The 16362-nt window shown below is 44.2% G+C and overlaps 1 protein-coding gene across 7 annotated transcripts in view; it reads right to left on the bottom strand.

The window, feature by feature from the left end:
- Positions 1-16362, bottom strand: part of ZFYVE26 (zinc finger FYVE-type containing 26) — a 70651-nt gene that overhangs the window by 16120 nt on the left and 38169 nt on the right. For 4 of the 7 annotated variants that reach the window (XM_019476813.2, XM_019476815.2, XM_019476818.2 and 1 more), the window contains 10 exons: positions 14474-14650; positions 12912-13158; positions 10869-10967; positions 9288-9436; positions 8662-8831; positions 7528-7584; positions 7309-7340; positions 4174-4307; positions 3835-4055; positions 2988-3135 (listed from right to left, as the gene is read on the bottom strand). In XM_019476813.2, coding sequence (XP_019332358.1) covers positions 2988-3135; positions 3835-4055; positions 4174-4307; positions 7309-7340; positions 7528-7584; positions 8662-8831; positions 9288-9436; positions 10869-10967; positions 12912-13158; positions 14474-14650 — 1434 coding nt within the window. The remainder of the gene's footprint in view (positions 1-2987; positions 3136-3834; positions 4056-4173; positions 4308-7308; positions 7341-7527; positions 7585-8661; positions 8832-9287; positions 9437-10868; positions 10968-12911; positions 13159-14473; positions 14651-16362) is intronic. The other 3 variants (XM_019476814.2, XM_019476816.2, XM_019476817.2) reach the window with 3 other exon arrangements.

Here is a 16362-nt window from a genome sequence, read left to right as displayed (position 1 = left end):
AAAATAACTGGGGGTCAGGTGACCCCAGCAAGGTGACTGTCCAGTCTCCTCTTGAAGATTCCCAGGGTAGGCAACTGCACCACCTCTGGTGGGAGCTTATTCCACAGTCTGGCCACTGTAACTGTAAAGAAGTTTTTCTTAATGTTGCACCTGAATCGATTTTCCAGGAGTTTGTGGCCTTTACACTCCTGGTTCTCCCCTTGGGTGCCCTGGTGAACAGTTGCTCACCAAGCTCTTGATGTACTCTCCTAGTGTAGCACTAAGCTGCTACCAGGTCCCCTCTCAGCCTTTTCTTTAGGCTGAAGAGTGCCAGAACCCTCAGCCTTTCATTGTATGGCTTGCCTTTTAAGACTGATCATATGGGTGGTTCTTCTTTGGACTCGCTCAAACTTGTCCACATCCTTGTTAAAGTGTGGTGCCCAGAACCAGATGCAGTACTCCAGCTGTGGTCTCACCAGTGCTGACCAGAGTGGAAGAATTACCTCCTTGGCTTTGCTGGAGATGCATTGATTGATGCATGCCAGAGTATTATTTGCCCTACTGGCTACAGCATTGAACTGCCAGCTCATATTCATACTGTGATCTATTATTACCCCCAGGTCCCTTTCATTCATGGTGCTAGTCAACTTGGTGCCGCCAAGCCTGTAGGTGTGTTGGGGGTTGCTCATCCCAAGGTGAAGGACTTTACATTTCTCGATCTGCCCAACTTGCTAGCTTGTCTAGGTCCGCCTGTAACTATAGCTTATCTTCAAGCGTGACCATGCTCCCTCATAACTTGGTGTCATCCGCAAACTTGGCCAGTGAGCTCTTCACCCCCACATCCAAATTGTTAATAAAGATGTTGAAAAGTACTGGACCGAGCACTGACCCCTGCAGGATACTGCTGTCCACTTGTCACCAGGATGACACAGATCTGTTCACTACGACTCTCCAGGTTCTATCCTGCAGCCAGTTTCTCACCCACCTGACTGTCTTGGAGTTAAGCCCACAATCCTCCAATTTTCTCACAAGGATACTAGATCAAAGGCCTTTTGGAAGTCAAGGTATACAATGTCAACCTGCTCTCTCATGTCCAGGTGGCAAGTTACCTGGTCATAGAAGGAGATGAGGTTGGTAAGGCAAGACCTGCCTGTGACAAAGCCACGCTGGCTGTTATTCAGAATCTTACCTTCTGCAAGCTGATCGCATATAGAGTCCTTGATTCTACTGTAATAGTAGGAAAGCGATTATTCCTACCGTGCTCATCCTGTGTTCTACTTGGCATCATTTTCCCCTTGGTCCAGTGAAAGATGGAAGCAAAGTAGTCATTCAGGAGTTCAGCTTTCTCCAGGGTGCTGGTAGCCAGCTCTCCTGAGTTGCTGAGCAATGGCCCCACACTCCTATTTGTTTTCCTCCTGTTCCCTATGTACTTAAAGAAGAACTTCTTGTTGTCCTTGATTCCCGTTGCTAATCTAAGTTTGGTCACTGCTTTAGCCTCTTATCTGTTCCTTGCAAATGCGGTCCATTGTGGAATAGTCCTCCTTGGGGCCGACCCCGAGCTTCCATTGTTTATAAGCCTCTTTCTTCTTTCTTAAGAGGACCGTGATTTCCCTGTTTCACCAAGAGGGCTTCCCAGCTCTTCTGTAACCTTTTCTCTTCATGGAAATGCACTACCTTTGGCCTTCAAGGATCGCATCCTTAAGGAACAACCACTCTTCATGCACATCTTTTGCCTTCAGTCCCTGGTCAAGCAGCACTTGCTCTACTAGTGACCTAAACCTGTTGAAAATTGCATTTTTGAAGTCCAAGACTTCAATTCTGCTATCTGATTTGTCTACCTTATGTTGGATAGTGAACATGATGGTTTCATGGTCGCCATCACCCAGACTTCCCTCTATATTTAAGAAGGTCACCAGGTCATCTCCTTTGGCCAGGACCAAGTCTAGCAGAATGCCACCTCTGGTTGGCCCATGCACCTCCTGAGTCAGGAAGAGCTCCTTGACACAGATCAGGAAGGATCGCGACTGATCCAACTAGGCCAAGTGTTCCTACCAGGAGATGTCTGGATAATTAAAATTGTCCATGATGACCAGGTCATGTGCATGTGGGGCCTCGGTCAATTCTCAGGTGAAATCAAGATCAAATTCTTCCCCCCGGTTTGGTGGTCTGTAGTATACACCTACAGTTAGGTCTCTCTTACCATGCGTCCACGCCCCCTCCCCGCAACTTGACCCAGAGAGGGTTTTAAGCTGTCCATTTTTGGAGCCGATGTCAGCCTCCAAGGAGGTGTGCTGCTCTTTCACATAGAGAGCAACACCTCCACCTTTCTTCCCCACCCAGTCCCTTCTATGCAGGGTGTAGCCCTCTACAGCTACACTCCAGTCATGTGAGGCATCCAACCAGGTCTCTGTAATCCCTACTAGAACATAATGCACAATGGAGAGTAGGAGCTCTAGCTCCTCCTGCTTGCTCCTCATGCTCCTGGTGTTAGTATATAGGCTCTCAAAGTACAGTAAAGCTCTCAGAGCTTTACTCACCACAGCTGTTTCACATGTGAATGCATGTTAAAGTTCTAGCAGGGACTTTAGGTATTATTATGGAATCGCACAAGGATAGAAGCTGCGGAAAACCAATATCTACTGGACTGGAGGTCCTAGCTTTCCTATCAGATTCAGGATTCCTCCATAAATTGTATTCCTTATTTTACATCCTTTCAGGTTAACTCTCCCAAGCAATGGGGCTCCCATACCACTTCCCTTGGGGCCAACTGGCCCCCAGCAGAAAGTACCTCATAGCAAAGAAATTAACATTAAACATCAGGGGAAAAGGGTGCACCTTCTCAAAATATAATCCCTCAATTGTGACCAAAGTTGAGTAACTACTTTGTATTTTAAAGTGTTGTCTGTTACATACATCACATGAATTAAAATCAATGGGGAATACAAACAAAAACAGTAAGATTATTAAAAAGCAGGACTTAATATCTTCATTTCCTCCACTCCTTTTACCTCAACAGCCAACTGATAATATTCTGCTTCCAAAAGCCGATTTCTTAGCCTTGTCACAGCTGCTGGCTGCAGAATCTGATCCAGAGATGGAACAGGGTGATAGGCAGCAGCAACCAAAATATTCAGCACATCCACCTTGCTGATGTAACTATTAGGAAGGAGAAAAGCAAGCAGAAACTGAATGAGCACATATACATTCAACATGCTTTCATGCCCTAACAAAACTAAACAAGTATCTTTTGGGCCTCGTAGGCACAAGACATCTTTTACAATGGTGGTTCTCAATCACTGTTACTTCCAAGTTTCACACTAGCCTTTCAGATTAATCTTCATAAATTAATGCACTGTCTTAGACTCCTTTTACTGCTGCTGCTACCCACTTCTCACCTGAATGTACGGGTTAGTGCATTCCTCAATGCAACCTATAAACAAAACTGAAGACAGAAAAGATCTGAACCTAATTTTGAGGATTATTTATCCAACAGGTTGGAAGCCATATATTCTACTTCTTGCTATATTCCTCTTGACGTGAAGCTCTAGGAAGGAATAAGGTTCCAGTTCCTAACAAGTTCCACTGTAAAACCTTATACTAAACAAATCGCTAAAACCAACAAAACATTAGACCAAAAAGATCCCTAACAGCAGATAGCAAATTTAAATAGTCAGTGCAAACAGCTCTACTCAGAATCCAGTTTTCTCAATAACTTTTCTGAATAAGTGTAGCCTTTAGGAACACTAAACAGCACCTCTCTTCTTAACACTGCTTGACTTCCTCTTCAAAAAGATACGTAAGACTAAAGGTCTTGACAAGACTCTTGTGAGTCCTAAAGGACATCTGGCACTTTACCTGTCACACACAGCTAGATCCTGGCTCCTTCCAGCTTTGACAAACATCATCTTGGCACTGAAAAGCAGTTGTTTCATGATGTCCATGAGAAGCCCGGCATCCACTTCAGGGTTAATCAGACCACGGGACAATCTGCAGCAGTGCTCTATAAGCTGGTGGCCACATGCTATGCTATCACAGTGTAGACAGAGGATGGCAATACACAAGGAAGAACTGGGAGCCTGACAATTAAGAGGGAAAGAAAGACTACAAAGCTTTTGAAAGACGCACTGAAACCGTATTTGCTGACATTTTTTGAGGAAATTACATTGGACTCCTCTTTCCCTCTTCCTCTCTCACCTGTTCATAGTAAAATTCACTGCGTACAATTTTATTCTCTTCTTCATTCAGAGAAAGCAACCACTCAAGTTCAGTTGCCTTTGGTATTCGCATCACTGCAGAGTAACCCAAGCATTCATTACTAGGCATCCCTGCTGGTGAGAATGAGCAACCAGTTAATCAGAATAGCACAAAGGGCAGCAAATGTGGTTGAAAAAGTAATGAAAAGTTCTTTTGTATATAATAGTAAATAGCTACTTGTGCTCTTCTTAGTAAACAACTGCTCAAAGTCAATGGGATAAAGCAATCTCATACATTGTGTTCAGCATGCACACAGAACCAGAGACATTTCTTCTTCAAAACATATTCTCCTGTTGTTTCAAGATGCAAACTGAGTCTAAATAACACCCACCTCCAGCTAACAAAAACTCGGGTCCCTGAAATGAATTTTCAAATTGTTTGAACCTTTTTGTGCCTCTTAATGTCAAAATATATCCAACTTTTTCTTTGACCTTCCACAAAGTAAAATATTAATATTTACTGGTCAGAAAAAGGGAAGAGAGAAGTGAATTGGGAGCTTAAAAAGGGACACTGATGAACACGTTGTAGGAGGTACTAATAATTTAACCGCTAGTTTTCTTTTTCAGATTTGGGTTGATGGATCTGCAATCTAGCAAATTTTACTCTAAGATGAAGGTCTTTGTGAAGGGACAGTTACCTATATTTTTATGGGAAATTGAATTTTTGACTGGAAAAAATTCTTAAAATGCCCTTCCATCTTTTTTTCCAGGTAAAAGCCTGAGTCTTGTTTTTCTACACAAGATTTACAGTTTTCCACAGGTTTTATTTCTTTCCATTATTTCAAATTCAGATCTAGTCCACTACATTGTTTGGGACATGATTTTTTTTTAAAGCATCCAGAACCTGCTGTCCTAGACTAAAGCAGAACTGCTTGTTTGAGAGGTGAGACCAACACATTTTCAAAGGTGCAGCACTTCAAACCATAATGACTAAGTGTCTGCTGTAATCTATACATCTATAATTAGGGTGACCACACATCCGAAATTGGCTGGGACAGTCCCAGATTTCAGAAACCAGCCCCTGATCACCCTATCTATAATGGAAGGCTTGGGAATTTCAGGCGACATACAGCATTTGCTTGTAGCTTATGGCCTTAGTACTGTAATGCATGAGATATAATAGTAAGGGGAAAAAAAGATACTGGGTGATTCCAATTACTGAATTGGCCTTTTTGGTCCAAACTTGAATTCTGTACAGAGAATTATTCTGCTAAAATTGAGAGCTAGAACTAGACTATTCTCAGTGGTGGCAGATGACAAAACAAGAAGCAATAGTCTCAATGGTCTTTGCAGCAAGGGAAGTTTAGGTTGGGTATTGGGAAAAACTCTCTCACTAGGAGGGTGGTAAAGCCCTGGGACAGGTTACCTAGATAGAGAGAGGTGGAGGAATCTCCATCCTTGGAGGTTTTTAAGGTCCGGCTCAACAAAGCCCTGGCTGGAATAATCTAGTTGAGGATGGTCCTGCTTTGAGCTGAGGGGTGGACTAGATGACCTCCTGAGGTCTCCTTCCAACCCTAATTGTCTATGATTCTATGAACTGCTGTAAACAGACAAAAGCTATCTAGCATCAGAAATCAGTTTAAAATGCTTTGCTTGGATTCACTGATTTGATAACTGACTGATAAGAGTGGAAAGATATTAAAAGTGACAACACTGCTACCATCTTCCTATCACCCCTCTCTCTCCCCCACTTTAACACCCCTTTCCTAAAGACCCCACTCTCAACACAGTACAGGATTTTTACCCTCAAGATGGGAAAGTGACAGAGACTTCATTATTCCTATTGATTTTAACAGACCAGTCAGATACTATAGTGATGAAGGCAGTACATGATATTAAAGATAAATAGAGAATTATGCCCAAATGGAACTAGGAGACAGGGCCAGATGTACATTAAGACAAACCAATTGCTTCGAAACAATAAAGTTAGCATTACTCTTCTGGAATCCTTTCCCATTACATCTGAAAGTCTTGATTCCCTTGCTGCTGTTCTCTCTTGACAAATTTCACAGGAGGTATGAATGTCCAATGAGATAAAAGTTCAGAAAATGTCAGACAGACAGAAAATGTGAAAGAGATGTGAGATGCAGCCACTAAGAGTATTATTTGAATTCTTTCAGTCTCTCTTTGCCTTTGTCATACAAGTCTCGTATATGCTGCTCTTCGCTAGATCTTTGCAACTCCTTTTGCTTATAGTAACAAGATCTGTTTTAAAACAGCAAAGTGCTTAAACAGTTTATTTTCTTCTCCAGGAGAGAGAACCACAGAAGAGGAGAAAATACCAACTGCTAAGCATTTCATGAGCTACCTGAGAAGTTTTATAACATTTAGGATTTAGGGAGAGTTTCAATGAGGGCCTTGTTACACATTAATTTTGGGTGACTCCTGAAATTTTCAGTGGTTGATGGTAACTTCAACCCCTGGATTGTCCGCACATTAATACCTTTAAGTGGCTTAAAGCACTCATTGTATGGCACAAAGTTACACCACTCCAGGGCAGGATTCTCTCTGATCTGTACTACCCAGCTCCTGTTTCATTAAGGTGTGGCCACTCCCCACAGATGTGCCAACGAGTTGAAGGCGAGACTGCAAGATAACACTAAGATGATCATCAACATTTCTGCAGCTAACAGAGTAACATGTAACAATGCCCTTACTATTTCCCAGTATTCCAGAGAGCCACCCTGCTTTGTGGGTTTGTTTGACCATGATTGGAAACACTTTGCAGGACTGAAGATATGCCTGAAGTATGCTGGTTCTAACTTCTAAACCAGGCACCAAAAAGAAAAATACTTCAATTCTTGAAATGAGACGCTTTGAGATCTTTTGATGAAAATAGCTAACAAAGTCCATAGTGCTTCTAAAAGTACTTGTGACATTGTGAGGACACCACTATCTATTTATCTCCATTCTATGAAACAAGGGGGAAAAAAGAAGAAACTCTGAGGCACAACAAGTATAAGTGACTTGCTCATGGTCAGGTCACAGTGTTTAAGAGCTGGTCATGACACCCAATACACCCAATATACTGGGTACATTTTAAAAAGAGAGACTGAATGCTATTCTGGATTCTTACTTTCTGTTGAGTCCTGTTCTTCCTCTTTTGTGCTAAAAGAAAGACAGAGAGAAAAAACCTTTATATCCATCTGAACACATGGCAAAATGATTATTTTATTAAAAAAAAAAGTAATTCAACATAGCTATCACTTTTACAGTACTAGCCAAAAAACTATTTGATTAATCACTTCTCTCAGATTATAGTTTATAGAAAATAGGGACAGAGCCAAGTACATACTACAGTCCAGCAACATGAATCCTGGTAGCTTTCTGTGGGAGAAGATCATCATGCCCACTGTATCAAAAGGGAACAGATATTGAGCTGTTGGGAGACTTCAGCATTGATCAATGGGAAACTTGCATTACACGCCAAAGAAAAAAGCATTTTAGACCTTAAAAAATAAATCAGAACTCTGGGCCTCCAGGTTTGAGCTCTGTCCCACTGGGACTATGCTGCTTCAGCCCAATGCAAGCTGCCAACTACAGTACAGACAGAAAAAATGCTCTTATTCCTTATTACACAAAACTATCCTCCCCTTAACTAACCTGCCCTGGAGAAGTGCCCTTACATGAATAAAAAATTCAAACACTCATACAATGCCCCACACAGAACAAAATTAACATGAGAAGCTTAAGCTCAGTGCTTGCCTACAGTGTGACAGGGAGCTATTGATCTACTCTGATAGTGCTGCAAGGCTTCTCAAATTTACACCATAACTTTTCATAGGCCTGTTTTTTTTTTCTGATGCATCCTATCAAAGAACCGTAGAGTACTCCTGTCTCTCCAACTGACAGACTGATAGTAGAGTGGAGGGGGCAAGGGGAGAGAAAGGGAGGAGGGTCACTGTTCCTCACCTCTCCTAACTACACCCTCCACTAGCTTATCTAGTCCGTGCAAAATAAGTTCAATGTCAATTGTCACCACACAAGTGACCGTGTCACATACCCACTGTCATAAACACCCCATATGCTTATTCAATTAAATCACTTCTGGAACATATAAAATTGAATCAATCAATCCTTGGGAGTGGTCTTCATGGGGACAAAAATTAAAGTGCCTTGGCAGAGTGTAGTGTAAATGCAGGAAGCCTGTATCGTTACCACATAAACAGAGATTTTGAGGGGATAAGAGGTGATCAGTTTCCTGGGCTGCCAATACAGCAGTTCCCATGTTACAAAATAAAGAAAGATATTGGGTACCTAGTGCTGGAAAATTCCAGCCGCTGAGTCCACATCACTAGGCTTCTGAAATAAGTTATCCAGCTAAAACACCATGAACCCAGACTGTTCATCTCTGAGAATTATGCTGAAATACACACTCAGCTGAGGACACGTGCACAGAATTATACAGAATGCGTGCTCAAAGACTTACAGGCTTGCGTCTCTGACTAAGCCACATGGATGCTCTTTGTTGTGGTAACTGTAGCACTGGTCACATACGCGAGCAGGCGTTTCTCTACAAGCTTCCACCACCATTTTTTTGGAAGAGCAAGAACTGCACACAAGCCTACCACAACGTCTGCAGTGATGGCGCCTATTAAACTGGGGCATAAGAAGCAATTATGGTTAAGAACTGCAAAAATGTAATGCATTAGCAGCTGACATTTCTCCCCTTCACATGAACAACCCTAGCTCATAAGTGAATATATTCCATTGAAGGCAACTAAGAACAGAGAGCAAAATGGCTAGATGTTTTTAAACTCCAAGAATTCTGTTAAGGTCTACCCAAGAACTGTCCCCTCCCTGCTACGTGCCCTATTTGATTTGGGAAAAGGAAGGGGGTGGGTGCAGGGAACAAATACAAACAAAAATCCCATACGCAGTTGGACTACAGCTTTTTAACATTTTCACACTACCTTCTAAATTAGAGTCTGAGGATGAAGTTCTGTAGACTGTGGCTTATTGATATCATATGAACACTTATTCAGACTATATCACCAGTTGAAAACAAATCATGCCCCATCTGAGCTCTAGAAGTATTAGATCCTTGCTCCTTACCATAGTAAAACGCTCAGTTTTACACACCATACATATCATTTCAGTTTCATCGGGTATCCACTGATGCTTTGGTGGTGGTTTCTCAGGTGGGACAAATTCTTGAGGGAACAGATTTCGCTGTAGGCTGGGACTTGAAGACTGGATGATGCCTTAAACAGCCAAGAGAACACACACGGGGAATCAAATTTAAGCCACTTACTGGAACACTGTAGTTCTATTGTTGTAGAACTTTGACAGTATTATAACGCGCACAAATGAGACCTCCTTGCCTTTATAAAAGTTTGTTAATATACGTTCAAGAGATCTCAGGTAGGAGACCACAACCCCTGCTACAGAGGAAGGCAAAACCCCCCACAGTCCGTACCAATCTACCCATGGAGTAAAATTCCTTTCTGACTCCAAATATGGCAAATGATCTGACCCTGAGTGGAGGGGCAAGACCCTCTAGCCAGAAAACTCCAGCTTTAGTCCCAACAGGAGCACTGGTGCACTCCAGTCAAAAGCCTTGGCCGCAGCCTTGACCCAGTGCCTCTGAGGAAGATTTAAAAACACCTTGACACAGCAGAACACAGGGAAAAGGCAACCAGCAAAACCCAGAAGTATGGGAAATACCCATAGTAGAACATAGGCACAGCTATGCCTAAATCATCTCTGATTAGTGGCTGTCCAACCTGTTATATTAACCATTGGTCAGTGTATGCAGCCCACAGCCATTAGTTGGACAGCCTTGCCCTAGATGATGAGGTTTGGTCTATGCTACAGATTCCTGCTAGCAAAACAGAACACACTCATTCACAACCCCCCTGTGATGGCAGACTCCCTTCTTTCTGCTGGAAGGACACCACCAGCTCTCTGACCTAGAGGAGCCTTCTACCCCAACCCATCAGGCAAAAGAAAGCATGTGTGGATGTGCCCATGCTTTCTGCTGCCTGCCATGGCCCCTTTAAACAGCTGATGCCTTCCAGGGCAGGCTGCACATGCTGCTGGTACAGTTGTAGTGCAGCCACTCAGGTGTCCAAGGCTGTTGGCACAGCTGTGATAGTCACAAGCCACATCAAGGTACCAAAAGCTATATGGATGTACACACTGTGGTAACTTCCCTGTGGCAGCTGACATCTGTTAGCAGAAGGTTTATAAATGCAAACAAGCCCTGAAAAAAAAAAAAAATGTCACGTTGACCTCCCAGGACACCAGTAGATACTGAAGAAGCTCTGCATAATCCTATACCACTCAGCTATTTGTCCTGACCCTGGTATGGAGGGAACTTTCTCACTCTTGAAGTTGAAGTTCAGTCTCTACAGCCCATTTATTTTCAACATATCTTCATGGACCATGTGGTGCCAACTGCAAGTAGTCTGCGATGCTGACAGCTATGCATCAAGAACCCAAGAGGCATCCATTTACCCCGCAACTCACTTTACATGCACTAAAAAAAACAGCTTTTAATTACTATTGACTTATGCTGAATTGGAAGAGAGAAGGAAGTTATCACTTAAAGAGTGGGTAGAATGCAGAATTAGGGCTGATGGGAGGACAAAAAGAGCATGAAAAAACACAGAGGCACAGTGCAATGCAGCTTACCAGGACAGCTAGCAGTGACTAATTCTGCTGATCCTGATTTAGATGAGGTTTCTGATTCTGACACCTGACTGAGACTCTCTTGGATGCGAATCACAGAATCTAGGGCAAAGGAAACAACAGATAAATACTAGGTCATGCGCTTATCTAGCAAGAAAAAGATTAGAAAATAATCTGTTCACAGCAATGTGCATCAATGTGTTAGTAAAAAACAGAATTACTTGCTGTGATGAGCTTCACACAACTTGCATAACAATCAGACAATAAATGATTCCTTAAACTACAGAAAAATTAAATAAAAGACTTTTACCACTAAGAGGCCTAAAACAGATAAAGGGTCCTTGGCACAGGGGCATTAAAAAAATCCAAAACTAATATGACAGGTACCATGGTTCTCACTAACATTAGACTACAGAACATTAGACTACAGTTAATCTGACTTCCACCAAACAAACTGTTCATAATGGTGACTAAGGGTAGATATAGAGGCTGCCTGATGTTGCATTTGTGCTGCTATCTGAGAATCATTGAGGTAGCACAATACTCAATTGGACTGCCACCACACAGAAAAGTTATGGAAGGGTGCCCTGAACCTAAAATGGTTGCAAACCACCCAACTAATAGAACAGCGTGAGACTCCATTCGCCACTTGTTGTCAAGTGACTAAAAGAAACATTTTATGAAATGGAGTTCAGTGGTTAGATGGTGGTATAAAACAGGCAGACACCGTAAACACAACTCTGCTAACCAGAGGAGGTGATACTTCCCCTTTATTGGGCGCTGGTCAGACCGCAGTTGGAGTACTGCGTGCAATTCTGGGCACCGCACTTCAAGAGGGATGTGGATAACCTGGAGAGGGTCCAGAGAAGGGCCACTCGTATGGTTAAGGGCCTACAGACCAAGCCCTACGAGGAGAGACTAGAGAAACTGGACCTTTTCAGCCTCCGCAAGAGAAGGTTGAGAGGCGACCTTGTGGCTGCCTATAAGTTCATCACGGGGGCACAGAAGGGAATTGGTGAGGATTTATTCACCAAGGCGCCCCCGGGGGTTACAAGAAATAATGGCCACAAGCTAGCAGAGAGCAGATTTAGATTGGACATTAGGAAGAACTTCTTCACAGTTCCAGTGGCCAAGGTCTGGAACGGGCTCCCAAGGGAGGTGGTGCTCTCCCCTACCCTGGGGGTCTTCAAGAGGAGGTTAGATGAGTATCTAGCTGGGGTCATCTGAACCCAGCGCTCTTTCCTGCCTATGCAGGGGGTCGGACTCGATGATCTATTGAGGTCCCTTCCAATCCTAACATCTATGAATCTATGAAACCAACCTCTCAACCTGTGGCACAATCTGCTGTTCCAGTCAGAGATGTTTCATAGATTTCATTGACATTAGGGCTGGAAGGGACCTTGGAAGATCACCGAGTCCAGCCCCCTGCCCCAGGGGCAGAAAGTCAGCTGGGGTCATAGGATCCCAGCAGGATAAACATCCAATTTTCTCTTGAAGGCGTTCAGAGTAGGTGCTTGAAGCACCTCCGATGGCAGGCTATTCCAGACCTTGGGGGCTCAGACAGTAAAGAAATTCTTCCTTATGTCCAGCCTGAAACGGTTTTGCAGGAGTTTATAACAGTTTGACCTTGTCATCCCTTGGGTTTCGAAGCAAAGAGAAGTCAGTTGCACTGCACCCAAACTGGGCTCGGGTTTTTATCTTGTTTTGGCGGGGTGGGGAATATTCCCATTAAGATAATGACTTCTGGTTCAATCTGTACTATGTGAGGGGACGGGGAAGAAGGAAAGTTAGGGAATTAGACTGCTTTTTTGGTTTTAGACTTCATGCATGTCAGAACTGTCAGTGATTAAATGGCACGAGCCAGGAGGCCTTAAGTGAAGTAGTAAGTTGCCTTGATGAAAGAGAGAGGAACCATAAAGGAACCTTTCTAAGCTAAAAAGGAAAGGATGCAGCCACATGCAGATTCATGGTGTGGGGTGCTCCTGAGGGTAAAGCTTTTGCCCCTGCCTTCCCTTGTGGAATGAGAAACTCTGAAATATAAATCACCTGATCTCTTTTCTTTTAAGGAGTAGGGGAAATCAAGGGCTTTCTCTGCATACTTGGAGAGCAAAGTATCAATATTCTCTACAGTGAAGCCAATCTCCTGCCCAACCAACAGCTGATGCAGTGTTTGCACGGCCACTGCTGCCCAGTCCACCTTCATGTTCATGAGGAGCTGCTCCAGCATGAGCAGTGGCTTGGAGGACAGGTGTGAGTAGTTAACACGGTAAGGCTCAGGAAGAGTCAGCAACACCTTGGGCACAAAAAAGACACAGGGAGACCATTAAATCACAAAACCAGAATCCAAAGTTTGGTCACTCCCATCCCCACCAGAACTAATCGGCTGGTTGATGTTTGGAAGAGGTAGCTAGGGGTCAAGACACAGCGGGGACTTTCAGAATCTGTTCCTGGCCATCACAGCCTTTGGCAATTCACTTAATTACTTTCCTACTCTTTTCTTTTTTGAAAGAAATGTTTTAATCATATTTATAATCTGGTGATCTCACAGCACCTAACTTCCACTTCATAAGCTGACTGAGATGGACAGAAAGGCAGAACTGTATCCTTACATCAAAAAAACAAAGCTGACAAACAATTAGCTTAATCCGTATGATTTCCCTTTTTAGCTCCCACTGCTCCAAGAAGCTGGAAGGAGGGAGGGAAGGAGTCTCAAAAAAAACTGAAAGAAAAAACAAGAGGCCTCTTATTATGGCCACTTTTTAATACAACATCATGCCTTATAAAGGGTAATTTTGGCAAAGGAAGTGGCCATGAAAGAAGTACCTGGCACTTCACTGAGCTCTGAATATAAGTGTGCTAGTGTAACATTAGAGGAAAGAACAATCACAGTTCAAATTACTTTTCTATTTGTTTCAATATCCATGTTTAAACTGGGGTAGTACAGCTGGTGGTTAGAGCAGGGGTACCAGAGATAGGAGAGTCAAGTTCTTTTCCCAGCTTTGACATGAATTGCATCTAACTTGCATTAAGACAGATGCTCTCTCTGTGTGCTCACTTCCTGTATACAGAAAAAGGAATTGTAATTGCTCATCTGAAACAAAAAAATTGTTATATTTAAGTGCTAAGGAATTTTGCCTAGGTACCAGATCCACATGTCTAGATTGTTTTGAATAAACAGCTGTTGCAAAGAAAGGATGACTAAAGCCTGCTAATTTTATCACTTTATGCTTTTCCTCTCAGAGCAAGAGACCCTCCTATACTTCTGCCAAAGACAAAAAAACAGCCCCTACACACATGCCATACCCTACTTCCCTCCCCCTTGATCTTCTACATCGTGATCTGTTCTGTTTTCCTGCAACGTTTTAGCCCCTAAGGCTGCTCTGTGGATGCTGGCAGTGACAATAGCCCCAGCATACAACAAATGCAAATGCAAAGGTGGTTAAAAGCCAACTGTTTGCCCCCATTTATGCTGTCATGACAGGTAGGGACTGAGAAATGAAATGAGGGCCTCCCACATGGTGGCAGAGATCTTTCCTGCTAGATCTTTAACCAGGTGCTTGTAGAGCTATGCGCTACTGTACAGGCAAAAATTCAATAACTTTGCTCACCTTTGATCCCATATAAAGTGCTTGGATTTCATTATGGCGTGCAACTGTCAGGTACTTGCAGAAGTGCGTAGTGAGGTAATCAGCTAAGAAATGAGAGGCTGCCAAGCTGGGGTGTTGGTCAAGAGACTGTTCACTTATGGCAAGGCGAATTTCAGGGTCTTCTATTCTTTGTAAGAGCTAAAAAGCAAAAACATGCAATAGGCAGCTTATCCTGACCACGCAGCTGGAGAACATCTGAGGTCTGCTGGTCCACTGCCTCAGACTAAGCAGGTTATTTACCTCTAAAGTTAGCCCCTCAAACATTTTATTTAACCTGCTACAATCTCTTAAGTATCTTAAGGTGATTTAGACCAGGGCCACACACTGCATAGACACTCCCTACCTCACTCCCAACCTGTAGCCCCCTGCCCCTCAGCCCTGCCAGTGCCCCTCACTACCGACCCCCAGCCCTGCTGCCTAAGCAGCTTCCGCGTCATGCAGTCTCTCTCTCTCTCAACCCCCGACAGTCAGTCTTGAAGCAACAAACCGGGAGACCAGAGGAACAGCAAAAAGCCTGGACATTTGGTTCTTATTTTAAAAACCTGCCTGGACACAGCACAGGGGTCCAAAAAAGAGGACATGTCTAGGAAAACTAGGACGTATGGTAACACTCCCCCCCCCCAAATGTTGCACTGTGCACCTGCTGCTTGGCTGCACTATGTGATTGTGCATACTTTTCCTCCTTTCACTGCTGCACTGTACACCTGCACAGGTGCTGCCCCCAATGCTGTACAGCACATCCACAACCTCCCACTGTGCACCCACATGCCGTGATTCACTGTCAGCTCCCCTCAGTCATGCTTTACTGCTCTGCCCCACCTCCTGAGCTGTTGCAGCCAGAGGGATGGGGGGTGGAGGGAGGAGCAGCAGCAACCAGGAACCCCAAAGGCCACAACATAACCCCTTGCAGGCTACATGTGGCCCACAGGCCTCCAGTTGAACAGCTCTGTTTTAAATCATCCATCTAAAGGATGTAAAGGACAACAAGAAATTGTTTTTTAGATACATAGGGAGTAAAAGGAAGGCCCAGGGAGGAATAGGACCCCTGCTAAATGGGCAGAAGCAATTGGTGACAGATAGAGGGGACAAGGCTGAACTCCTCAACGAGTTCTTTGCCTCAGTGTTCCTAAGCGAGGGGCACGACAAGTCTCTCACTGGGGTTGTAGAGAGGCAGCAGCAAGGCGCCAGACTTCCATGCGTAGATCCTGAGGTGGTGCAGAGTCATCTGGAAGAACTGGATGCCTTTAAGTCGGCAGGCCCGGATGGGCTCCATCCCAGGGTGCTGAAGGCACTGGCCGACGTCATTGCAGAGCCACTGGCGGGAATATTCGAATGCTCGTGGCGCACAGGCCAAGTCCCGGAGGACTGGAAAAGGGCTAACGTGGTCCCCATTTTCAAAAAGGGGAGGAAGGAGGACCCGGGCAACTATAGGCCGGTCAGTCTCACCTCCATCCTTGGTAAAGTATTTGAAAAAATTATCAAGGCTCACATTTGTGAGAGCCCGGCAGGACAAATTATGCTGAGGGGAAACCAGCATGGGTTTGTGGCGGGCAGATCGTGCCTGACCAACCTAGTCTCTTTCTATGACCAGGTTACGAAACGCCTGGACACAGGAGGAGGGGTGGATGTCGTATACCTGGACTTCAGGAAGGCCTTTGATACGGTATCCCACCCCATACTGGTGAACAAATTAAGAGGCTGTGATGTGGATGACTACACAGTCCGGTCGGTGGGTGGCGAATTGGCTAGAGGGTCGCACCCAAAGAGTCGTGGTAGATGGGTCGGTCTCGACCTGGAAGGGTGTGGGCAGTGGGGTCCCGCAGGGTTCGGTCCTTGGACCGATACTCTTT

Source organism: Alligator mississippiensis, chromosome 2 (assembly GCF_030867095.1).
Source record: "Alligator mississippiensis isolate rAllMis1 chromosome 2, rAllMis1, whole genome shotgun sequence".
NCBI classification, from domain to species: domain Eukaryota; kingdom Metazoa; phylum Chordata; order Crocodylia; family Alligatoridae; genus Alligator; species Alligator mississippiensis.
Note: the sequence above shows the minus strand (reverse complement) of the source record. Positions and strands in the feature narration are given on the sequence as shown.